Source organism: Schistocerca nitens, chromosome 6, assembly GCF_023898315.1.
Source record: "Schistocerca nitens isolate TAMUIC-IGC-003100 chromosome 6, iqSchNite1.1, whole genome shotgun sequence".
Taxonomy (NCBI): Eukaryota; Metazoa; Arthropoda; class Insecta; order Orthoptera; family Acrididae; genus Schistocerca; species Schistocerca nitens.
Genome location: NC_064619.1, coordinates 380,983,511 through 381,009,661, shown reverse-complemented (window position 1 = coordinate 381,009,661; position 26,151 = coordinate 380,983,511). Strand labels below are relative to the sequence as shown.

General features: G+C 42.5%; 1 protein-coding gene across 2 annotated transcripts in view; it reads left to right on the top strand.

Annotated features, from left to right (window-relative positions):
- LOC126263075 (hemicentin-2) overlaps nucleotides 1-26,151 on the top strand; it is a 2,049,386-nt gene that overhangs the window by 1,633,480 nt on the left and 389,755 nt on the right. For both annotated transcript variants that reach the window (XM_049960064.1, XM_049960065.1), the window contains one exon: nucleotides 10,900-11,061. In XM_049960064.1, the coding sequence (XP_049816021.1) occupies nucleotides 10,900-11,061 (162 nt within the window). The remainder of the gene's footprint in view (nucleotides 1-10,899; nucleotides 11,062-26,151) is intronic.

Sequence of the window (26,151 nt, the reverse complement as noted above, 5' to 3'; positions counted from 1 at the left end):
CAGCCAATTCTGATAACTGAGTTATCTGTATGCGCTGTAACTACTCGTTTGCACATTTTTGACATGATTTTTGCATTTTCAGAAATACCATTTTTGACTATGTTACGATGATTTGATAATGAGTTCCGGCCCGGAACTAGTTATCGAGTGAATAAAAAAAGTGAAAGTGGCAATTTGAGACTGGTTTTTCGTTGTACTGATTAACAAGAGTTGCTGACCTACTGCTATTCCAGCATTCTGGAAGTTCGTAGATTTCACGGTGCTTGCACTTACATACTTCCCTCAAAAATGGTATTTCCAGGCAACAAAATCCTGCCTTTCAAACAGAACTCTTCTCTCAGAAAACTTTTTCCATCAAAATCCTGTCTTCTTTAGTACCACTGAAGGCTGTTTTTCTTTTCTCCGAAAAACATTTGAGCACCTCGTGGTGAGAGAAGTAGCTTCCTACCGGTGGGATATTCTTTCCGCGTGTATTAGTCATACACAAGTACACACCGCCGAACTAAGTCCCCCGGAAAACTATCCAGTTTCGACGTTTCACTCTGGCATTTCTTGGGGTAGAAACAGTAGCATTTGTTTTCTATTGATTTCCAGAACATTGTCCCTCGTTATTTTCTTCAGAGAGATCGTTCAAGCTTTCAGATCAGCAGCTACTTGACCGACCCTTTTCGACAAAAGGACAAGAGTCCCACCGTAATCATTCTCTTAGTCAAAATAGCATCGTATATTTTATACGAGCTCTAATAGTGGTCTGTGTAAGGTGGCGCCCCTGCCTACATTCCTTTGGCTTGAGCAAGAGCCGACGTTTTCCTCTACGTTTGAAATTAACGGTACCACGGCCTACATAGTACCGTTAGCGCAAACTGAATTAGTAACGTACAATACGTGTTAGACGATGACACATGACAAACGATTTGCAGCACCTAATGGGGAAACCCTTGAGTGTGAGGTCCAAAGCTGAACAATTCGTAAGGCTCATTTGGAAGTATAGTGGCGAAAAATATTAAATGCTAATGACTGACCAAGTGCATCAGGTGGGCAACAGAAAGTGAGTGCCTGGGAGGTGCAGAAATCAACCTTCCGTGGGATTTATGTATTACACTTCACAAAATGGACATCGTCCACATTGAAGAAATGCTCAAAACAAACCATTAACTTGCACCATGAACACCGAATGGAAAATGGCGCGTCGTAGTCATCACAAAGCTTCGCAACATCAATACGGAAGGCGAAATCCTTTGGAGTAACAAACCATGCAGGACTTTAAGCTAGGTATCCACTCCTTAACAATGTATATAGAATCTTATTGGTGTAACCAGGTGATTAGGACTGGTGGAATGTGATGGTACGCAACAGAATGCAAAACAGTGTGTCTTGGAGCTTATCATGGAACTGGCTGTCCTTTAAGGCCTAGCTGCAGGTAGTGCGGTAATATGTTTTGTAGGCAAGGGAGAAACAAACATCCACAGGCTGAATTTGTTCAGTGGTTCCAGCTGATATAAACTGCAATGTCACATATTCTTCACAATGAATAGTTTGCTCTAAAGGAGTATGATTTTTATACAGCGGCCAGAAATCAAGCAAAAGCAAGTTATTTTGACCAGATATTGACCAAAAGCAGAGCTCAAACCATAACAGTAGTTCTCTTAAGCCCATTTTCCCACTATAGATTGCTATGACATAAATATTCCACGCTGCCCTTGCAAGATCACGCACACCAGAAAGAATCGTACCTCAGTAAATTACTTTCCAGCCAATTTACCATCCAGATTAACAGTCAGCGTAACTGAATACGAATGTGTTAAGGCATTCATGTTAGTTGGTCTTAATACAACGTTCTTGGTACTTCTGCTTTTCACGATTCCATTCATATGCATTACTCCAATTGTTCGAAGTTGAAAAATAATTCTTGACTGAACTATAGATTAAGTTTGTTCATATTATCTACAAATTTTCGGGCCTACTGAGCACTTTGCTGTGCATCGTCAAGTTGGTGCTTTGTTTGAAATTTCGTTACCTTACGCCTTCCGATTTTGTAGTACTTTAGAAGTTATGCAGCCATCCATTGTTTCCATTGAAACCCCTGTAATCTACGTAACAGGCGGTTTGATGGCACGACATAATAAGATATTATCATGCACATCGGATCCTGGGGTCCCGGGTTCGATTCCCGGTTGGGTTGGGAATTTTCTCTGCCCGGGGACTGGGTGATTTTTTTGTCGTCATTATTTCATCATCATCATTCGTGACAGTGGCTAGACTGAACTGCGTGAAAAATTGGACTGTGAAAAAACTGCGACTGTACAGGCGCAGATGACCACAGAGTTGAGCGCTCCACAAACCAATCATCATCATCATCATCATCATCATCATCATCATCATGCACATCCTGTGAAGTGTATAGAGCATCCTTGAAAAGAGCGAACGCCAATTTTTGTGACAAATCCGCCTTGTCCTCCCTTGAATATCCGTAGTTTTTATTATGCATTCCACAGTCATACTCCTGCAGACGTATTCTAAATCTGTTCGTAATTTTGTTTTTTACTATGCTGCGGATGATCTTCCACAGACGGAAGTATGTTTAATATCCGCTTCTTGGACGACGACTGGCCTTCATTACGTTTCACTGGAGACGGGATTTGTGGCTCTCTGTCCGACAAAGATGATGAAGTACATGGTTCGACAACTGTTTCAGTATCACTCTCACTTGTCAAGCACGTATGGTCGTCATTGTACTCATCATGTACATCGCCCGCACAGTCGAGTGCATACGATACCATACACTTCACTGACTCATCTTGCAGGAGCGTTAATATTTCATCTGCCACTTCTTTCTCACGCTGTGAAACTCCTTGGGTTCCTTTCTGACGAAATATCAATTTCGGCATCTGTTGTAGATATAACCCAAAGTCTGTTTTGTTTATCGTTGCCATTATTCCGCTTTGTATCATCAACATCACTACCGCTGTAGCACTGTTATGAGTTACTTGTTTACTAAGCAGTCCAAGCACGCTTCATGGTTCAAATGGCTCTGAGCACTATGGGACTCAACTGCTGTGGTCATAAGTCCCCTAGAACTTAGAACTACTTAAACCTAACTAACCTAAGGACAGCACACAACACCCAGCCATCACGAGGCAGAGAAAATCCCTGACCCCGCCGGGAATCGAACCCGGGAACCCGGGCGTGGGAAGCGAGAACGCTACCGCACGACCACGAGTTGCGGGCACGCTTCATGGCCTCACGGTATGTTCACCATTGGATACCTCCAGTTGCGCCCTCTGTTGCCATTAGCGGCCAGTATTGTGGGTGCATGGTAGATAATAAATATGTGGAGCGTCGAATGCCGTAAAATCATGGTCTTGGGTTCCTTGTGAGAATACAGTAGAATCACGTGCGAGTTGTAAAGGTGGCAACGCGGTACCATCAGGATAGCGATCATTAGGGATTCCAGAGCTCGCACTGGTGCCACAGTGTCCCCTTTACAAAATGTGCTCCAAGTCCGTGAGAGGTCAGCGGCGTTCTTTCAGCGGCGTGGCTGTAGCGGTATTTTTCCGACCTCGTAACCATTCGCACGCAGAGGCCAAATTTCTGGAACTCTGGATGCCCCCTTGTACAACACATGGTTCGCGACAGCTACTTCAAAACAATAAATCGCAGAAGTTGTGACGTTGGCGGCGGGCTGGACTCGTCGGATAAGCGAGTTGCTTGCAGCTTAGAGCCGGCCGGCGCGGCGGCTGTCTCACCACCTGAGAAAGCCACGTAATTTCCGGCGCCGCCTTTGTGTGTTCGCCATTTGTTCGGCGCGCCTGTGATCTCCGACAGCGGCGGCCAAAGTGTTCTCGGAGCCCTCATCTGTCATGCTGCCTATCTCTACGGCGCCTCTTCGCCTCCGGGGGCACTAACTCGCGGCGGTAAATTTTCTGCGAGTTTTGATGTGATATTCACTCCCGGCCTGTCGAAGAGAAGCGGAGAACGATTTAGAAAAGGGAGAAATTGAAAGTGTGCGACTCGCAGGTAATTTCCGATGAGATGGAGAGAGCTCTGGAAATATTGAAGGGAAAGTCACACTGTACCACTCAGCGAACGCCACAAAAAAATTGTGCTTCTACATCTGCATCTGTGAAGTGCATCACAAAGAGTGTTTTCCACTGTAACACGTATTGGAGTATGGAACCCCTAGAAGAGTTTCATAAACGCCTCATCGTGCTCTCTGATTAGTCTAACCTTTTGGAAATTAATTCGCTGACTGCGCATTCCTTGATATCAGCTTTGTTAGGTATAGGTCTGCTGCTCAATAGTGGCATATTAAAATCTGCGCCTTAACGATATACGAACCCTGATTTTTTTCTTACCGCGAGCGGTCACTTTAGCCATTTAGGCTATCCGCGAATGCTCTCCGTCTGTCAAAAATGTTTATCGTCACCATTGGGTAGTAGAAATATATCTAATACAGTATGTGTCAAAGAAAATAACATGTCGAATCAAAACACTTTCAGTCGTCTTAATTTCCATTTCTTATTTTATTGAGCAACCAGTTTCAGCGCTACATTACACCTCTTCAGGCCCCCTGACCGACATGTAGCAAGAATCGCAACTCTGGTCCAGTGAAAATAGGGGCCAACATTCAGTGAGTGGCACGTGTAGTTTTTTGACACAGCGATCCATGTTTCTGACACAGCGAAGTGATGGCGTGGGGGCTGATGATGGTGCAAAGTAATGTTTAAACTGGTTGCTCAGTAAAATAACAAAATGGAAATTTAGTCGCCTGGAGGTGTTTTGATTCGACATTTTATACTGAACAGCCGAGGTCCCGTAACTGTCTGTATAAAGATGAAGTTACAGAGACTTGATGTTTAAGAATTCGCAGTCAGCGAATTAGTTTCGGAACTATTTCATACAGCTATGTATCGTCGAAGGAGTTCTTTGTGAAATGCATCTAAGTAGGGTAATTTTCTCCTCACGGTCACTATTAGAACGATATCTGGAGGTTGCGGTATGTTCTTATAGTCCACACTTACTGTGGGTGTTGTAGCTTTGTGCATAGGGTTTCACGGATTTTTCTCTGAATAAAATCTTCTAGACTGCTTATGTTACGTTACTTATATTGTGTTCCAGGCATTGCCGTCTAGATCAAAGTTTACGTTGTTTTACAAAGTATAAATTTTGATCTGATGATGAATAGTCGTAACTTCGTTATAAGTTAAGGAATATATAAGGCAACGTAAACGGCTTTATTCACAAAAGTTGGCAATGATCTCAAACTCATTTAGGAAACTGATTGCCTGTAATGTACTGAGAGATAATTGCGTGTCACAGTTCAGGTTTTTAAGCACCTCCAAGACTGTCTCCTTTGCTGCAAGTAAAATTGTTACCAGTGGTGCTTACCTTCTTTGTATACATTCAGTATCCCCTCCAAGTCCTATATGGTATGGGTCCTCCCATCTCGGAAAGATTCTAAAATTAGTCACTCAACTGTTTTAATCACAGTCTTAGTATATGATTGCATTTTCTCAATATCCAGCCAGTGAACTACAGTCTACCCCCACTTTGACTATGTCTGTGTATGTATCACCATTTCGCTTCATGTTCCTACAAATTATTACAGGCAGCTTCTGGCAACAGTTGACTTATTCGTTTCTCGGATGACTTTCGTTTATTGATAAATGCATCACTTGCTAAAAGTTTGACTTAATGTGGTCTACCAGTTCATTAATTTTTAGTTATTAATGTCCGGCAAGTCGTTAACGAACAGAAAGTACACAAAAGGCTCCAACACATTTCTTGGAGAATTATCTGAAGTTAGTTAAACATCCAGTGATGCATGTCCATTCAAGATAGTAATGCTGCCATCCCCCCTAACAAAAAACCTCCACTCCAGTCACAGATTTCGGTTCCTACCCCATAACATCGTATTTTTGTTGCTAAGCTTTGGTGTGTTAACAAGCCAAATGCTTTTAGGACGTCAAGAAATTTGAGAATCTCTGAAAATATACGTTATGATGGCTACATCGTAATCGAGTATAATTCAGTCCTACAAAGGAAAGAGAAAATATCTTAGCCTGTCTTTCTAGGTTCACATCCAGTTATTTCTCCATGTTGTCTTCTTCTACAACAATGCTCTTTGTCCAAATTTTCCATTTCGAAAGTGCGACTGTGGAATTTCTGTATTCAAGCGATATCAAGTCTTCTAACCTATTCCGTAACATTACAGGCATATTAAATATTTTTACATTACTTCATTAACAATTTTCTAGCTTCAATTTCCTGCGTCACATGTGAATACAGAGCAAAGTACGTTACCTTAAACAACGGGCAGAAATTCGCACGCTCTGGTTTTAAACAGAGATACCTTGCCTACTAGCAACACAAAACTATCTAACTAAATTTTGTGCCGTGTATCGTATGCGACAAGTATGTTCATTCAGTACACCGTACCAGCGGTGACCCGTCAGTGCAGTGTGCAGGTTTGTCGCAGAATGTTCTAGGGGGAATGTTATATTCCATATCTAGTTTTGCTGTAGAATCATTGTCTGAAGTGTGTTTTTCGGCCTTGTTGTAAGATTTAGACAGCTTTAGTCTGCCGTATTGTTTGCAGTTGTTGCATGTCATAAGATGTCACAAGACCTACTTTCTCAGTGAGTTCGTACTCAAGTTAAAACGTATGATTGGCGGTGAATTCTGTCTGTGCCTCTGCCAGAGTACTTGTGCCCCTTTTGTTTTGTTATGAGGTAGTGAGTTCGTGTTCAGTATAAGTACTCTGGCAGAGGCACAGACGGAATTCACCGTCAAACATAGTACAGCTGTTTTTCTGCGGATTTCAAACAACATATCACCTTTTTAGATTGATGAACATTTCTTATAAGTTGACATATCTCGTGAAAATTTCTTGACATTTATTAAACTTTCCTTTCATTAGCACCTTTCGATTCCCCAAAGCTAAACTTAGCGTCATTTAACGCTTCCTCAGTTTTCTTTTCAGTTCTTCTGTATATTATTCTAGTCAGCGACTTGGATGCATGGGTGGTGAGGCAGATTGTAAGATACAATTGCGCAGAATGCCGCAGTCAGAGTCAGTCAGCAGGAACGTTTTATGGCTTCAGAGAGCTTCGTGTCACAAAATGTCACTGCCTGAATAAAGTAGACGCTTCGGCTACAGTTGAAGCGGCCTTCCAGTGGCTCCGGTAATCCCAAAGGAAGGTCACAGCAACGGCTGCCAAAATGCCTGTTTTATTCACCCAATGACATTTTTCAGTACGTCGCAGCTCTGCGCCCAGAAAACTTTCATGTCAAGTGGTTGAAAGATGGATGTTGTATTCGTCTGCCCTCGCCGTTTTCGGAATTGTATGAATGTTACGTGCCGAATTTTATAGATGCTACTCACTAGCTTGAATAATGGTTTCGTTTGTTACTGCATAACTCAAAGAGTCTTTTACGTGTAACATTTCTATTACATCTCGTGTAAGGAATTTAGCTCATATTAAGAAACCGGGATGGGGGGGAGGGGGGGGGGGACATAGATGTGCACAATCGAATCTGTGATCAAATCGCCACTGAAGTGCAGCTGTAACCTTTAACCTTCCTTGTCTAGTGAAGAAGAACATTCCCAGTTACAATTTCGACATACTTCTTTTGAATTGTCATCTCTCTTCTTTTTGTATACTCATTTAAACGTGGTAGTACCACCTTAGCCCATAGAGGGCACACTGAGTATACAGGGCTATTACAAATGATTGAAGTGATTTCATAAATTCACTGTAGCTCCATTCATTGACATATGGTCACGACACACTACAGACACGTAGAAAAACTCATAAAGTTTCGTTCGGCTGAAGCCGCACTTCAGGTTTCTGCCGCCAGAGCGCTCGAGAGCGCAGTGAGACAAAATGGCGACAGGAGCCGAGAAATCGTATGTCGTGTTTGAAATGCACTCACAGCAGTCAGTCATAACAGTGCAACAACACTTCAGGACGAAGTTCAACAAAGATCCACCAACTGCTAACTCCATTCGGCGATGGTATGCGCAGTTTAAAGCTTCTGGATGCCTCTGTAAGGGGAAATCAACGGGTCGGCCTGCAGTGAGCGAAGAAACGGTTGAACGCGTGCGGGCAAGTTTCACGCGTAGCCCGCGGAAGTCGACGAATAAAGCAAGCAGGGAGCTAAACGTACCACAGCTGACGGTTTGGAAAATTTTACGGAAAAGGCTAAAGCAGAAGCCTTACCGTTTACAATTGCTACAAGCCCTGACACCCGATCACAAAGTCAAACACTTTGAATTTTCGGCGCGGTTGCAACAGCTCATGGCAGAGGATGCGTTCAGTGCGAAACTTGTTTTCAGTGATGAAGCAACATTTTTTCTTAATGGTGAAGTGAACAGACACAATGTGCGAATCTGGGCGGTAGAGAATCCTCACGCATTCGTGCAGCAAATTCGCATTTCACCAAAAGTGAACATGTTTTGTGCAATCTCACGGTTTAAAGTTTACGGCCCCTTTTTCTTCTGCGAAAAAAACGTTACAGGACACGTGTATCTGGACATGCTGGAAAATTGGCTCATGCCACAACTGGAGACCGACAGCGCCGACTTCATCTTTCAACAGGATGGTGCTCCACCGCACTTCCATCATGATGTTCGGCATTTCTTAAACAGGAGATTGGAAAACCGATGGATCGGTCGTGGTGGAGATCATGATCAGCAATTCATGTCATGGCCTCCACGCTCTCCCGACTTAACCCCATGCGATTTCTTTCTGTGGGGTTATGTGAAAGATTCAGTGTTTAAACCTCCTCTACCAAGAAACGTGCCAGAACTGCGAGCTCGCATCAACGATGCTTTCGAACTCATTAATGGGGACATGCTGCGCCGAGTGTGGGAGGAACTTGATTATCGGCTTGATGTCTGCCGAATCACTAAAGGGGCACATATAGAACATTTGTGAATGCCTAAAAAAACTTTTTGAGTTTTTGTATGTGTGTGCAAAGCATTGTGAAAATATCTCAAATAATAAAGTTATTGTAGAGCTGTGAAATCGCTTCAATCATTTGTAATAACCCTGTACATCGTCTATACAGTTATTTTTAAAGCTTGTAATTGATATTTTATACAATATTTATGTAGTTTCATGGTTGTAAAGAGATATTTTATACATAACTATTTTTATGTTATTATTGTACTTTGTCCTTTTTTACGTTTTGACGATTATGTGAACCTGTTTTACACTGATTGGTTGACGTGAGGTAGATGGAGAAGAGGTAGGCGGAGCATCTTCGTATTTAAGCGTATGCCCGTCACTTGCTGGCACCAGTTGACATCACAGCGGCTGAAAAGAGTGCTCCACCTACCATCTTCGAAGGTTGCCATGGGTATAACAAGTCTTATTGTATTTTATTCTTATAAGCATTTTGTCATATTTTATTGTCAATCTAGTAAGGTTTCTATTACTTTCTAAATTAAAGTACAGGTCTGATGATGGTCATGTGATATTACCGAAACCGGTCACCTATATTCTTGAAGCATACGTGATGTGATCAAGACTGAATTTTTGAAAGAATGACTCTATAGATACATTTTAAATCTTTGATGCTACAAAATTTCACTGCATCACATATTTTTGTTTGTGTCTGATGATAGTGTAATAGCCGAAAAATGGTTCGTGAAATAAATAGCAAATATTTTAGAATATTAGACCAGTGGCTTGTGTGATCACATATACAATAGTCTACCAAGAAGCGATGGAACAGTCAGCCATGGCCATTTGTCTGCGTCTATTATTATGTCTATTTCTTGCTACCTGTTGTCGATTTGCGGAATTAGTATTAATTTTTGTGTGTCTTATATCAGCTCTCATTTCCATTTTACTTGGAAAGTGTGTCCTGAGATTGAGCCTAGCTACTTCAGTTCATTATTGTTCCTTCCAATAGTCATTTAGTTGTAGGATTATCAATTTACATTTTGTTGTCCTTTTTACTGTAAAGACATACTGATTTAAGCGTCGAGAAGTTTGTCGAGTTGGCATTTGATGAAAGATGTAAAGTTGATATTTATTTGTTGATTTGAGCTCTAGAAATAATTTTGTGATTTTTGCTATCAGGAGCCCTCTGGTTAACTGAATTGTATTGTTATTAATGAATAAAATCGATGCTGACAACTGTTTATGCCCAGACAGCGCCAGTCATTTACACTAACAACGTAAACCTGCGTCACAATACACACCATCAGACTTCCAACACAGATTTCACTGCTTTCGTTTTCTGGTTATAGCCAGTTTGCTGCACCTTCATATGAGTTCCATGGCTTTTTTCGACTGCTTCAAACTCTGGTACTTGGTTGCAAATGCTATGGCAGTTCATCAATAGGATTTTTTTTTACATCGATAGCAACCATTTCTTTGGATCTTACACAAATAGTTTACTCTTTGCGGGACATCAACAGCTATTGGTAAATTTTTTATGATTAATAAATCACTAAAGCTGCAACTGGTAAAGCATTTATCTGGATAAAATCGTATACACGACCCGGGTTTCAGGATGTAAATCCCATCTTCAGGTGCTTGATTGCATACGAGAAAGTGGCACCAGTCACGTAAAGAATCCAGCAAATTAATCAAGCAGCATGCGAGAATCCGTGCTGGATTTTCTACACGACCGGTACTACTTCCTCGAACGCACTCGAGCACCTGGAGATGTGATTTGTATCCTGAAACTCGGATTGTGCGTACGAGTTTATCCAAAGGGAGGATTTGTCAAGTACAACTGGAGCGGATTTATTCATCATTAAAGATCTTATGCACATCTTTTGACGGTCTCTCAAAGCTATCCTGAAGTGAAGAGAATTATCTGGTACTTGCTGTGTGAGAATAGAGTGGTGATCGCAGCTGGTTGCTTTCCGCTGTGCTGCAGATCTCGTGGGTGCGGCGACGCGACTGGCACATTCTGACGTCGGGGCTGTTCACCTACACCAATGATGAGCGCTTCCAGGTGCTGCACGCCGAGGGCTCCGACGACTGGACGCTGCAGATCAAGTACGTGCAGAAGAGGGACAACGGCACCTACGAGTGCCAGGTGAGTACCGCCAACACTACTTATCAACTTGTCGCGTTATCCTGCTGGCTTCTGTCGACAAGGAATCTGAAGCCGGTTTCTAATTTCTAGATTTCCAGAAGGCTTTTCACACTTTCTAAACGAAGAATTTTAGTAAATATACATGCACGGGACAAAAAGTGGCAACTGAGTCTAAGCAACGAAAACTGTGCTATCCTCCACAGGAGCACTCAAAAAATTACGTTAAATTTGGTTTACACGTTAAAACACACCAATTTGGAGGTTGTCGCTTCATCTACATACCTAGGTATTACAATTATGAACAATTTAACTAGACCTGAAAAGAAACGTATTCGTAGTTTATTAATGACATACGAAAATTCGTGTCACAACGTAACACGAAACCAGATGTCCCACTTTATGCGAGTGGTCATCTTAATAACTTCGACAACCCGAACACACCTGCCGGGCTGACCAAACTTTCATACGGCGCCCTGTGGCGACGCACAGTCAGTCAAGGAAGCGTGATTGCATGGACGAAGTGGTTAATGCGACCGCTCCAGTAAAACGGAAATCTGGTCTCAAGTGTGGGTCTAGCACAAATTTTCATATGTCACTAATAAATTGTGGAGTTGTCACTTAATCGTATTCGTAATTACGAATACGTTTCTTATACTATATACAGGTGTAGATCGTAACACTATCTGCTCATTCAGATCTGCGTGCGTGTCTGAAGGACAGCTCGTAGTACACCGTCAAACAAACGCACGGAAAATAGTTAACTGATGCCGTCAAATAGAAAATGTTGTAGGGGAGACGAATGAAAGACCTTATCATTGGCAGAATGCTTAGTAGACGCAGTATAGATACTAAAGAGACTGCCTACACTAAGACTGTTCGTCCTCATCTGGAGTACAACTGCGCCCTGTGAGATGGACGCAGGATATCGGAAAACGTCAAACGACAGCAGCTTGTTTGGCATCATCGTGGACTAGGGGATATGTGTCAAGGATGTGGTACTGGTTCATAGTAGAGCCCTAACGTATTTTGTTGCTGTGGTGTAATGTTGACAGTACTGTTTGCATACAGTCACAACAGAACAAAGTTTATAGCGGTGTCACTTCATCAAGAGCTTCACGCCGCTTTGGTTACATATCTAGAAATCAAACTGGATCTTACTATAATAATGTAGGTTTATAATCCTTTAGGTCAAAAATGTTTCGTAATTTGCTTCGTTCTTACGGTATTAATTCACTGTTGCTACTTAGGCATTCCGACAGTGTTCCTGTGTTTATAAGGAGACCTAGGAATTTGCCAAAACACATAGACTACTCGGGTGATGTGAAACAAGCTGTTCTGAATGCTATGAAGAAAGAAAACTGTGAGTCTAGCATGGCTAGAGTCTGTGGCATATAATAGAACTAGTAAGTGTCCGGAGTCGACGGCAAAAGCAGGACAGGTCAGTAGCCTATCATCCTAGATCAGGTCGTCCTCGAATAACAAGAAGGAGGAAGCACAGAATTGTTAATAAACAGTCGGCTACTGATCCAAGACAAATGGATCCACAAATTACGGGTAGTCTGGAACAGCATCATGAGCTGAACGTACCTGTGTCTACTGTAAAACGTCGACTTCTAGCAGGTGACTTAAGTGGTAGATGATTAGCGCGTGAATCGCTCACAATTTCAAAAGATAGGAAGGTCTGATGTTACTCCAACTGCGGTTCTGGCTACAATACCTCTCATTACGAGAGATTCATCGTAGTACGGAAGTGATGTAGTTTTGCAGTGGAATATTTTGCTTTGAACCGTCGAATCTCTTGCACCAATAAAGTCCATTAGGGGATGTATATTGCAGATTTGCCTGGATTTCGGACGTTGTGAAAACTGGATGTTGAAACAATGTTTTCCAACAGACTGATGAATCCTTCCAACAGCAGCTGTATTTTCCGTAAGCATACACAAAGATGTTCACACACAAATTGTTTTGCTACGAAAATGACTGACAAAACAGCAAATCTTACAGTCTTTCCGTCATTAGACTAGCCAAATGGCGATTAACTTCAAGTACTTTGGATCTTTCAATATATACCCTATCTTAACAATGTATGTTCTGTCACCTGTTATAAAAAAAAAATACATTTACTGGTTTATAATGATAAGTTAATGATATTCAACGAAGTTTAATACGGTTTTAAAGACAATAAGTGATGATCCCTTCTGAATACATTTATAAATATTGTTATTTGGACTTTTGTATGGGAATTTGGTTATGAAGTTACAATCGCAATACCTAACATCAAATCATTAATTGCATGATGATTTCACGTTGGATTTTATTCCTAACATTAACTGAGCTACCGTACAAAATGCCAAAACGGGATTTCATGTTAAAGATCTGTATGATAATTTCGTAGTATCAAACTGACTGAAAATCAATAGTTCTTACATCAGAAAGTTCGAGAATTCTTGTGAAAAAGTTAATTACAACTGATCTAACTGGTTTTTCTGTATTGACATGAGACTTGAAGTGCACAAGTCATGCTAAATACATCAGATGACTGTTAAATGTTTCAAAATCTTGTTTTTAGGTAAGCTGAAATTACCGAATTTTGCTAATTAATTACTGGTTTAATTACAGCATAGGTACTTCTCCTAACATTTCTATGGGAATGTAATAATGCAATCACGAGAATGAAATTATAAATGTTGCTGAAATTTAAGGCGATATATTAATTCACAGCATCAGATTTTCTAACTAATTGTAACTGTCTATTAATTACAGTTAAATGATATGAAATAATGTTAATGATCTTCATTCGGTGTATAAGTGCTCCACGCAGTTTAATTTTATGATAGAAAGTAAGGAAAACCATAATTTTTAACTTTTGTCCATTAGATATTGTGAATTGGGTAACACAATCTGCTAAACATTTAGTGGTATCGAAGCATTCATTAGATACCCTCCAACCAGTCCTATTACAAAGGCCAGGACAGAGTTTGCATAGAAACAACAATCTTGCAATGCTACAGATTGGTCTACGGTTCTGTGAGGGGATGACAGTAAATGTAATGTATCGTCTTCTGATGCAATACATACGTGGACCAAAAAACCAATGTGACCAGAAAAACGCATTAGGTACCGTTAAGCCTGGTGGCGGCAGCGTCACGGTATGAGGATATTTTTCCACACGGGGAGTTGTTCATCTAGTCCAGATAGAAAGCAAAATGTATCGTTTCCTGTACAGTGACATTTTAGAAAGGAATGTGGTTCCACATGGGAGGCAAAATATACCACGTATTGGGTACTTCAGCAGGACAACGTTTCGAAACACATATGGTTCGAAACACATCTCTGGTCCTTAAAACCAAAAGAAAAAGTATTTTGGAGCGTCCAAGCCAGAACACCTCTGGGGTGCAGTGGTCGGCGTGTACGTCGCTGAAACTACTCAAACAAGGATCAGTTTGAGCTGCTTTATTGGATGAATGGTCAAAACCATTTAGAAAAGCTTGTGGATTCAGTACCAAATAAGTGTGCAGCTGTGACGAAAGCCCATGGATATTCAAAGAACTATTGATTTCTTCTTCAAATTCCAAAGTAGTTTTGTTTTATTGTTACATACTTAGACCTACAAATTATTTTTTGAGGCGGAACTGTTATATCTGTTTTGATGCAAGATAATTTTGCACACACTAAGTGTAGTTTTGTATTAAATGTAATATAATTACATAGTTTTCAGTTATCGACGGGAATTCTTCTTCTGTTACACACTTATCTTTTTATAATTGCAATTAATATTTTCACAAAACACTTTTTGTGTAGTGCTGTCTATCATTTACTTGTACTATATTTCAAATGCTGTTTAAAAAACCAGACTGGTTTTTGCTTCAAAATATCTGTTGTTAAGAGTTAAGCAGGTTAACCATGATATAGTAAATGACCTAGCTTCGTTGAATAAACCGCTTCCCGTCAGATCGACGAAATTAAGCAACGTCAGGCATAACCGGTAGTTTGATGGGTAATTTCCTGGACACGCCACTTGCTGTTGGCATCACCCTTCTGGAAAAGGAGAGATGTCTCATGGAGTATGGGCATGTGACACTGTTGATGGTGATACGATCGTTCCATGGGGATATTAACTCAGCTACCCCCTTAGTGCTATTCGTGAGCGTTTGGCTGAAGCAGTTTAGGGAAATTACGGAAAACCTGTTGCTGGATGGCCGGACTGGGATGTGAGCCGTCGTCCTCCACTATGCGTGTTTAGTGTGCTAATCACTGCACCGCCTCGCTCGTTCGCGAAGAGTAGGCTGTGTGCTGGCATCGGATTTCACACTCTCCCATCTCTCATCATCATGCAACGCAGACAGGACAACACGCTGCACACACACACACACACACACACACACACACACACTCACACACACACTACAGCCATCAACAAGCATCAGATACAGTTAACACACAATTCTCACAATTCGCGAAGCAGTGGTACCAATAATTTGAGCGAAGGATACGTAAAACCTTTTCTGTCAGGGGGCTTAGTCCGCCCGTCGGGGTCGCCCAATTAATCATACCAGACGACTTTACTACTATTACCACGCTAGAAAAATTACGTGCCCTTCTGCGTGCTATGATAAGTCGAAAATCTCTTTTCGATATCTTGAACCTGTCTTGAAACAGAACAGGTTTTCGATTAAATACTAACGCACTGTGAAGAACAAAAGCTACAGCAAAGAAGACGTAAGCTGAAAAAAGGTAGATACAACACTGTAAATGCAAGTAGGTCGTAACTCCGTGGCCGAGGATGGGATTTTGTTGTTCGTACGTGAGTCACATGTACTACAACTCGCCCGACCTGCATGTACTATCCACTAGTTCACATCGAAATAGAACAGCAAACTTCCAGCAGTCTGCCGCGGGGCTTCGTGTTCGTGAAAGAGGAAGCTGCCTTGGAAACTTGTGTTGACGTACTGTTGCATGTGGTGCAGCAGCGTGAGCTGCGGCTGCAAAACGATAGCTTTTTGAAGAGAAACCGTAGAATGTTGACACGAAGTCTGACGAAACAGGAAGGACTTTTTCAGAATGGAGATAACAATACTGAAACCTGGATTTTGCAAATTTCTGGCTTTGATAGCGCAGCGTTCCGCATTTCCAGGAGAAGTTATATGAAAGTTGTTACGGAAGTAGTGTTTACGTGTCAGTGATGCGTGAACGAAGCTAATATAACTAAGAATAGGGTAGGATGAAGCAGATAGTCACTCTTTTAAATGACACAGATCAGAAGAGATAAAGCAGTGAAACTTTGTACAGGTTTACTCGCCATCTTTATGGAAACACATTTATAAACTTGGTGTGAAGTGATAAAAATGGCTCTGAGCACTATGGGACTTAATTCTGAGCTCATCACCTAACTAACCTAAGGACACCACAAACATCCATGCCCGAGGCAGGATTCGAACCTGCGACCGCAGCTGTCTCGTGGTTCCAGACTGTAGCGCCTAGAACCGCACGGCCACTCCGGCCAGCTGAAGTGATAAAAGTTTAAAGTTCCGTCCCTGAACAATTGCTGTTACTGAGATATGTAAGTGTGTATATCTGATATAAGTCGATTCCAACAAGTCACTTTGACAAACATGTGTCCTATTATTCCAATGCTTTGAAAGTAAGCTATTGAACAACGTGTGCAAGCAATTAACATAAAACAATTTGGCGATTGACTTCAGTGGAACAGAGCACATTTTTAAAACAAAGGAACATCCATAAGTAAATTTCGTATATTAGATGATTAGATAATTAGTGTAGTCTAACAACTGAAATTCTTCAATGTGAAAGTAGAAGATAATAGTTTCGTCTCCATAAGTGTGAACCTGAATCTTGTTCAGCTGACTTCCAGGAAAGACCAGTCTGAACAATAAAACTTGAAGGTTTGTCTCCTTTGCATATTTTGGCAAGAAAAATCAGATGATAAACAGGTATTCATTGCACAAATATATTATACTTGAACTGACATGTGATTACATTTTCACGCAATTTCGGTGCGTAGATCCTGAGAAATCAGTACCCAGAACAACCACCTCTGGCCGAAATAACGGCCTTGATACGCCTGGGTATTGAGTCAAACAGAACTCGGATGGCGTGTACAGGTACAGCTGCCCCTGCAGCTTCAACACGATACCACAGTTCATCAAGAGTACTGACTGCCGAATTGTGACGAGCCGGTTGCTCGGCCACCATTGACCAGACGTTTTCAATTGGTGAGAGATCTGGAGAATGTGCTGGCCAGGGCAGCAGTCGAACATTTCCTGTATCCAGAAAGGTCGGTACAGGACCTGCAACATGCGGTCGTGCACTATCCTGCTGAAATGTAGGGTTTCACAGGGATCGCATGAAGGGTAGAACCACGGGTCGCAACACATCTGAAATGTAACGTCCACTGTTCAAAGTGCCGTCAATGCGAGCAAGAGGTGACCGAGACGTGTAATCAATGGCACCCCATACCATCACGCCGGGTGATACGCCAGTATGGCGATGACGGATACACGCTTCCAATGTACGTTCACGGCGATGTCGCCATACACGGATGCGACCATCATGATGCTGTAAACAGAACCTGGATTTATCCAAAAAAATGACGTTTTGCCATTCGTGCACCCAGGTTCGTCGTTGAGTACACCATTGCAGGCGCTCCTGTCTCTGATGCAGCGTCAAGGGTAACCGCAGCCGTGGTCTCCGAGCTGATAGTCCATGCTGCTGCAAACGTCGTCGAACTGTTCCTGTAGATGGTTGTTGTCTTGCAAACGTCCCCATCTGTTGACTCAGGGATTGAGACGTGGCTGCACGATCCGTTACACCCATGCGGATAAGATGCCTGTCATCTCGACTGCTAGTGATACGAGGCCGTTGGGATCCAGCACGGCGTTCCGTATTACCCTCCTGAACCCACCGATTCCATATGCTAACAGTCATTGGATCTCGACGAACTCGTGCAGCAGTGTCGCGATACGATAAACCGCAATCGCGATAGGCTACAATCCGACCTTTATCAAAGTCGGAAACGTGATGGTACGCATTTCTCCTCCTTACACGAGGTATCACAACAACGTTTCAACAGGCAACGCCGGTCAACTGCTGTTTGTGTATGAGAAATCGGTAGGAAACTTTCCTCGTGTCAGCACGTTGCAGGTGTCGCCACCGGCGCCAATCTTGTGTGAATGCTCTGAAAAGCTAATCATTTGCATAACACAGCACCTTCTTCCTGTCGGTTAAATTTCGCGTCTGTAGCACGTCACCTTCATGGTGTAGCAATTTCAATGGCCAATATTATAATATGGAATTCGTTTAGTGCAGTAAGTTGCATTAGGTCTTCTCCGCTTTCATTTATTTCTTTTTCATTAAATATAACGAAATTAAGAGAACATAATTAAACAGAACAGACTCCGCTCTTGAAAATTGTTGTTAACACCGATAACAGTGCAAACTGAATACTAAACTCAGCGCCATGGAGTTCTGTACATGGAACACAGTAAGCTTCTTACAAGGAGATGCCAGAGCTGTTGATCCACCGATTTCGACGAGGATACTTGGCGGGGACCACTCTAAAACAGCTCCTTGTAAGAGTTTATGTAATTATGCTTCCATTCGTAAACAAAATCTAGGTCAAATGTCGTGACGCACGTTCGGTTTCGGGCCTGATGGATAGCTTAGAAAACTCGAAAATGCGAAAATTTTATTTTCTCATGACAAGCTCACAACGCAATAGTATTTGAAACTTGAGGAGTTTGTGATGTAAGTCCGTTGTAGATGTACTGAAGGAGGAATATTGTTGCTTTCTGGGATACTGACCAATGGATGCAAAAAGCATGTTCCAACCCTAGTCAATTACTATGCGCGTAGGTTCAAATATCACATACGTTTTAATAATTTAACTGTTTATTTATTTATGCAGTATGGTGTAAGAGAATATCGCGTGCTGTATAAAATCAGCGCTCCACAAACACAGTCGAAGCTCTTCAGGGAAGAGCAAGAAGAAAGTGAAAAGAAAGACAAAAAGAAGTGGTGAAAAACCCACATTAAAATCACATTGAACGTGTGTGAGTTCGAATAGCCTATTATCTATATTTTTATAAGCTGTCACTTAGTTTCTGTATTGCCTTTCTGAGGGAGAAAAGGATATCTACGGAATAGAATGACATGTTTTTTATCCTCTGTGCAGACGCTGTAATTTTTGTCTTAGCCTGTGTTTTCCGTCCACTATATACGTCAAGAGGAAAAAGCAATCAAAAGAGTTAAGCTACTGTTTCCTGCATTTCTCTTTCGTTCTTTTCCAAATCATGCCTGTATGATCACAATGGAACGGATGAACACATGATTTTCACCGTATTTATGTTAACAATATGTCGCAGGTGAAGTCACTGTAAGATGTAGAACAAATGGGCTACAGTAAGCTTGCAACCGGTATGAACATATGAAAGAAACACTTGATTCTTCGAGAGAAAAAATTAAGCTTCATTCGTTCTGAATAACAATATTATTTTCAATTTCTGTTAAAGAATGACGTATGTTGTAAGATGTACGACTCGAACGCAAGCAAACCCTAACTGACCTTTAGTTGAACGCCGACATTATACATTATACCAGCTTTTCATTTTCTTTTATTCAGGGGGGGGGGGGGGAGGGAGAGCGTGTATGTCTCAAAAATATGGAAACAGCGCGAATAATGCTTGCTTCAACATAAATGCACTGATGCTACCAATCTATGCTGTTGTATTTGACCAAGAATGGGACCTATGCAGCATCCTCAGTGTTCTGTAAGCCTCAGTCTTGGTCAGAACAGTGATCTTTGTAATTGTGAGTGGATTATGCCGGAGCTAAGTGAATTCGGACGGGAGGAAAATGTTGGACTCCTATGGTGAGTGCTTCCGTAACAAAAAAACCAATTGTCTGGTGTTTCAAACAACACCATATCCTAGATTTAAACCATATACACTGAAAACGAAGAAACGTCATCGCGGGAGAGAATGTGTGTTGACAGATCGTGATAGACGATCTGCAACGAGAATTGTCATAAAAAAATAAGAGAACGACGGCTCCAATCTTCATTGCAGAACTGACTGTCGCACATACAAAGGCTGTCAGCAAAAAAAAAAAAAGTCATTTGGTCGGATGACTCTTGTTTTACAATATTTCAAGCTTCTGACCAAGTTTCCGACCAAAGCGTGAAACATGGCGGAGGTCCAGTGGTGATTTGGGCAGCCATATCGCGGTATTCCAAGGGCCCCATGAGTACTCTGCAAGGTCGCATTACTGACAAGGATTTTTTTGTGTCATCATTCTTGTGACTGACTTGATGCGTTTCACCACCAACTCCTTTCCTGTGCAGGCCTGTCCATCACAGGGATGTTACTGTCGTGTAACCACATTGGTGTTGGCCCACCCTGAATGGCAGCCCATTCTCCGCGGAGTGCTGCACTGTGGAGAGTTATCGATGACGGTCGGTGAGGCTTGGCACGAAGTCGGTGTCGCAAAACATCCCAAAGGTGTTCTATAGGATTCAGGTCAGGACTCTGTGCAGGCCAGTTCATTACAAGGATATTATTGTCGTGTAACCACTCCGCCACAGGCCATGCATTATGAACAGGTGCTCAATCGTGTTGAAAGATGCAATCGCCATCCCAGATTTGCTCTTCAACAGTGGGAATCAATAAGGTGCTTAAAACATCAATGTAGGCCGGTGCTGCAATAGTGCCACGCAAAACAAGGGGTGCGAGCCCCCTCCATGAAAAACACGATCACACCATAACACCACCGCCTCCGAATTGTACTGTTGGCACTACACACGTTGCCAGATGGCGTTAGCCGGGCATTAGCCATACCCACACCCTGACGTCGGATTGCCACATTGTGTACCGTGATTCGTCAACACCACACAACGTTGTTCCACAGTTCAGTCGTCCAATTTTTACGCTGCTTACACCAAGAGAGGTGTAGTTTGGCATTTACCGGCGTGATGTGTGGCTTATAAGCAGCCGCTCGACCATGATATCCAAGCTTACTCGTCTTCCGCCTGTCATAGTACTTGCAGTGTATTCTGATGCAGTTTATAATTCCTGTGTGATGGTCTGGATAGATGTCTACCTATTACTCATTACAACCCTGTTCAACCGTCGGCGGTCTCTGTCAGTCAACAGACGAGGTCGGCCTGTACGCTTTTGTGCTGTACGTGTCCCCTCACTTTTCCACGTCACTATGACATAGGAAACAGTGGACATAGGGCTGCTCATGAGTGTGAAAATCTCGCTTACAGACGTGTGACACGCGTCTGAGGTTGCTGGTATGGAGTACCTGCAATATGTGGCAGCACAATGCACCTAATATGAAAAATGTAACTTTTTTTGGGGGGGGGGGATTTCAGTATACTTTTTATTGCATAGCGTACTTGCATTTTGGTCCATCAGTGCAGTTGAGAGATATGGTGTGTCGTTACTATGGACGACCTGAACGACGACAACCCTGTCGTACACATATATTTATCACTGCGATTGGTAAAGACGGAGAAAACCCGAAATTAGATAGGTAGGATGTTGCCAGGCCGACGCGACAGCGGGTATCAGTTGCCTTATATGTTTGGATCCTGTGTAGTAGGCTCCAAGTTCTTGATGTGGCCATCCTGAGTGCTGCTGACATTCAGAGTTCGTCTATAAATACTGCAGTATGACGTTTATTATTATACTGCTTCGGCCCATAACTTCAAAAATATAGTACCTACTGTGCAGAGGATTCCACCCGTGTGTGGCACTTCATATGTGGGACGGACTGTGTGAAGAGTCAAAGAAAGTTGCAAGGGCCATCTGAGACGGACGCGACCAAAACAACCAAGCAAATCAGTCGGCACACACTGTCTCGTGTATAATCATGACATCAAATACGACGATACTAGAACGGTGATGAGAACTTCAAGTTCAGCAGACAACGTGATTGAGGAGTCTATCGAAATGAAGTTGTCGGAAAACCCAGTTAACCGTGACTGAGGTTTCAGTTTGAGCAAGGATTCGGATCTGGGATTAAAAATGAGCAACAACGTAGTCAGTTAATAAATCAGCCCGTAAATTGAGGCTTCGCAAAAACACGGCTTCATAGTGTTGTTGGGGCCCAAGCACTGAATACACACAACAACACAGCGCATAACACCTGAAGAAGAATACTGGGTCGATATTCAGAATGTCGCGTATAAAAATGGAAACAACAACTCGTCAGAACATTCGAAACCATATCTTTAAAAAACGCATGACCAACGAAGTACGGGGTATAAGAGGAAGATTGGCACAGGCGGAAGAGGGCGTTCATTGCTAAATGTACTCTTCTAGTATCGAGGGTTAATTTGAGGAAGAAATTTCAGAGAATGGACGTCTGAAACATTGCATTGTATGGAAGTGTGTCATTCCCTCTGAGAAAACCGGAAAAGAAGAGAATAAAAACGTTTTGGATGCTTTACAGACGGTTGCTGGAAATTAATGAGGTAAGAATCGATGGGGTCTACACAAAATCGGTGACGAAAGGAGTATATTGAAAATATTGACTAGTGTGGGGACGGCGGGTGGAATAATAGGACACATTTTAAGGTATGAAGAAATAATTTTCGTGGTACAATGGAGAGCCACAGAGGGGGGAAAAACTGTGCAGGTTGCCAAAGGATGAAATATATCCAAACAAACAGTTGAGTACTGTGAGTGTTAAAAAAATCTACTCAGGGATGAAGCTGGTGGCACTGTCACAGTATAGGAAGTCATGACAGTTCCCATCAAACTTGTCAAAAGACTGATGGAAAAAAAGAGACAAAGGGAGAGAGTTTTATTGCCACAACGGTATCTTTAATGATGTTCCCCGTGCCATTTAAGCTGTAAGTGAATAAGATTTCACGCAATTAGACAATGGTGTAGTATGGATCTAGCGTAATATACGAACAGCTGTGGACGAAAAAGGAATTGTTATTAGTATCTAACGCCGACGTTGATGTCATTGTTTTCAAGCACAGGCTCGAACGGGCCCAGACTAGGAAGACAGTCGGTCGTAATTTATCAGAAGGATCATCACAGCATACGCGCTATTCAGGATAACAATGGAAACGACAGATCTGGCACCTCTGTAGGTTCACCCAAATCAAGATTATCCCGCGGAACTCGTAAAACGATCTCTTTCCTCTTTTCTTACTATGTACCCTCAACCTCACCACCGTCAACGCAATCGCGAGTAGTACGATTTAATTGTGTGTGATACAGATTATAGTTTTTTCAATTTTTATATAAACCACTTCAGATGAATATCGAGGCAGTACCTACAAATTCATGTGTGTGATCCAGATTATAGCTTTTACGACTTTTTTATAAACTATTTCAAATGAATATCGGGACAGTAAATACAGTTTCATTCATCAGCACAGTAACAGACCATTTAAACCGTCGTCTTTACTCACAGCTCTATTCGGGCAGAAAATTTTCTTTAGCCTAGACTGATTCCTCATACTGGCCATTAGATGGTTTGCTCCCGATCCTTACTCACTTCGTCTATAATGACTTCGGTAGTAGCACCGAGCGAGGTAGCACAGTGGCTAGCACACTGGACTCGCATTAGGGAGGACGACGGTTCAATCCCGCATCCGGCCATACTGATTTAGGTTTACCGTGATTTCCCTAAATCGCTGCAGACAAATGCCGGGATGGTTCCTTTGAAAGGGCACGGCCGACATCCTTGCCCTCCCGGCGGGGTCAGGGATTTTCTCTGCCTCGTGATGACTGGGTGTTGTGTGATGTCCTTAGGTTAGTTAGGTTTAAGTAGTTCTAAGTTCTAGGGGACTGATGACCATAGATGTTAAGTCTCATAGTGCTCAGAGCCATTTGAACCATTTGAACCATCCTTCACCGTCTTTCCCTAATCCGATGAGACGGATGACCTCGCTGTCTGGTCTCCTCCCCCACAAAAACCCAACCCAACTTCGGTAGCAACCTTTCCTTCTAACCTACTTGTTTTCTTTCGTAATGCTATCACTAATACCGTTGCCTGGCAACCAGATGAACCAATGAGAAAAGCACAGTGCGCGAAACCTGTTAGACGTCATCCACTGAGCGGAAGGTCTCGGCCGAGATGGCATAACTCTGTAGTGAACTTTTCCTGTGGGGAAAGTTCAATCTCGACGGATGGCGCCTCGCTCGCCGTCAACAGGAGGCTCGCCGTCAACAGGAGTGGGTTTAGGTCCGGGCAGAAACAGCGGCAATCGCAGAGCGGCGAGGCGCGGCGCGGCGCGGCGCGCTTCATTACGGCGTGATCGCGGCCCAGCCTCCGGCCTAGTTATTAAATAAGTCGGGCGTAGCGCAGAGAGTGGGGCTCCACTCACAAATTGAATTAGTCTGGTGGCGCCGCGGGCTCCTGGGAGGCGCGCCTCACGCGGGACCCGTCTGCCGGGTGGGAAATATATACTCCGACTCAACCTCAGACTGCTACTGTCTTATTAAGTGTTGCTAGGACAGCCTGCTCAAGCACAGTGGTCTCACCACGGAGGAATTACGTAGCTCAAAATATCACCGGGCAAAATATTACTAGTCCTCTTAAGAGAACACATGGGTCGCTAAAGGCTCCATACACACTGGCAATTTGATCGCCCTCTCGACCGCGTGCCAAAGCAACGTTCTCCATTTAACATGCGGCTCCCGTAAGTCCTTTACACACTGGCGATTTGTCGCGCAACCCTCGCGACTAGTCTCGTGTTCTCTGCTGTCTGTCCTTCGGCGATCTAGCAGCGTCAGAGGACAGGTTTGAACAATTTCCGCTTAGCCACTTCGAGGTTGTGCTGCATTTTTTGTTTGTTACTGCTTCGTGTGTCATTTGGAAGATTATTCTTCGTTCCTGGTGTAAAAATAACTTTCGGCGTGGAATTTTCGTAACTGAAGTGGAACATCGCCTTGTAATTTGTGATTAAGGGTTGTAGCAGTTAGATCGAAAATCGTAATTCTTGGAAGGGGAAAAAATTTGCTCCTTGCTTCGAAAATAAAACTGTTTCAAAAACACGAATCTCGAATGTATAATCTTGTTTATTACTCACTAACTGTTACCAGTGGGCTCGCTCTTCTGTCAGTAGTTTTCTTATGACGGGTGGTGGTGAGTCAGCAAAATGCTAATTTGTAAATATCTGGTTATTTAGTGGTACAGATATGTTTGTGTATACGTATAAATGTATATAGTCCCATTGTATAGGTTCGAGGAGTTTTCGCAACCTGAGCTCTCCTAGATCTATCTGGTAAATCAGATTTATGATTGCGAGGTACATCGTAAAGTAAATAATATTATGAAGTACTTTCTTAGGGCTTCCACGAAGTGATAATACTAAATACGGACCGAGGGTGGTGGTGCAGTTATTATTGCACTGGAGTCGTATTCCGGCGTACTACAGTTCAAATTACCGTCCAGACATCAAGATTTAAGTTTTCTGTGATTTCTCTGAATCGTTCCAGGAAAATACCTGGATGGTTCCTTTGGAAAGCGTGCGGCCGATTTCCTTCCACATCATATGGTAACTCGAGCTTTTGTTCCGTGTTTAATGACCGCGCCTGTCACCCTTTGTAAATACTCTTGGATTTTACGATTGTTTCTTCACAATATATCGTCGTAAAAATTGTCAAACTTCACCGTGTGGTGTAACAGGTGTTTTTAAAATTATGAACCGCACTTACGTTTAAACACCGGATTCGCACTGTCACAGGACAAACTATAAACCCTACTAGACGCTGACCTACACGTAACGGTCTTCTGCGTGCGTATCTCAACCTCGATTTTCTCTTTTCTGAAGAAGGCTATGTTTTTCCTCAGCGACCAAGCTATCTCCATACCAAATTTGATCCAAACCGGTTGAGCGGTTCAGTCGTGTAAACGTAGCAGACAGAGCTACTTTCGCATTTGTAATATTAATATGGGTTAGAACACATTTATTCCCCAAGGAGCAGCAGCGCTTCATTGCTAAGAAAGTAATCTGCGAATTTTAGTCAGCTGTATCTGTTGAATGGAATGAACAATCTAATGAATACAGAATAAAGATTGAGAGTAAAATGAACAACGACGATAGTA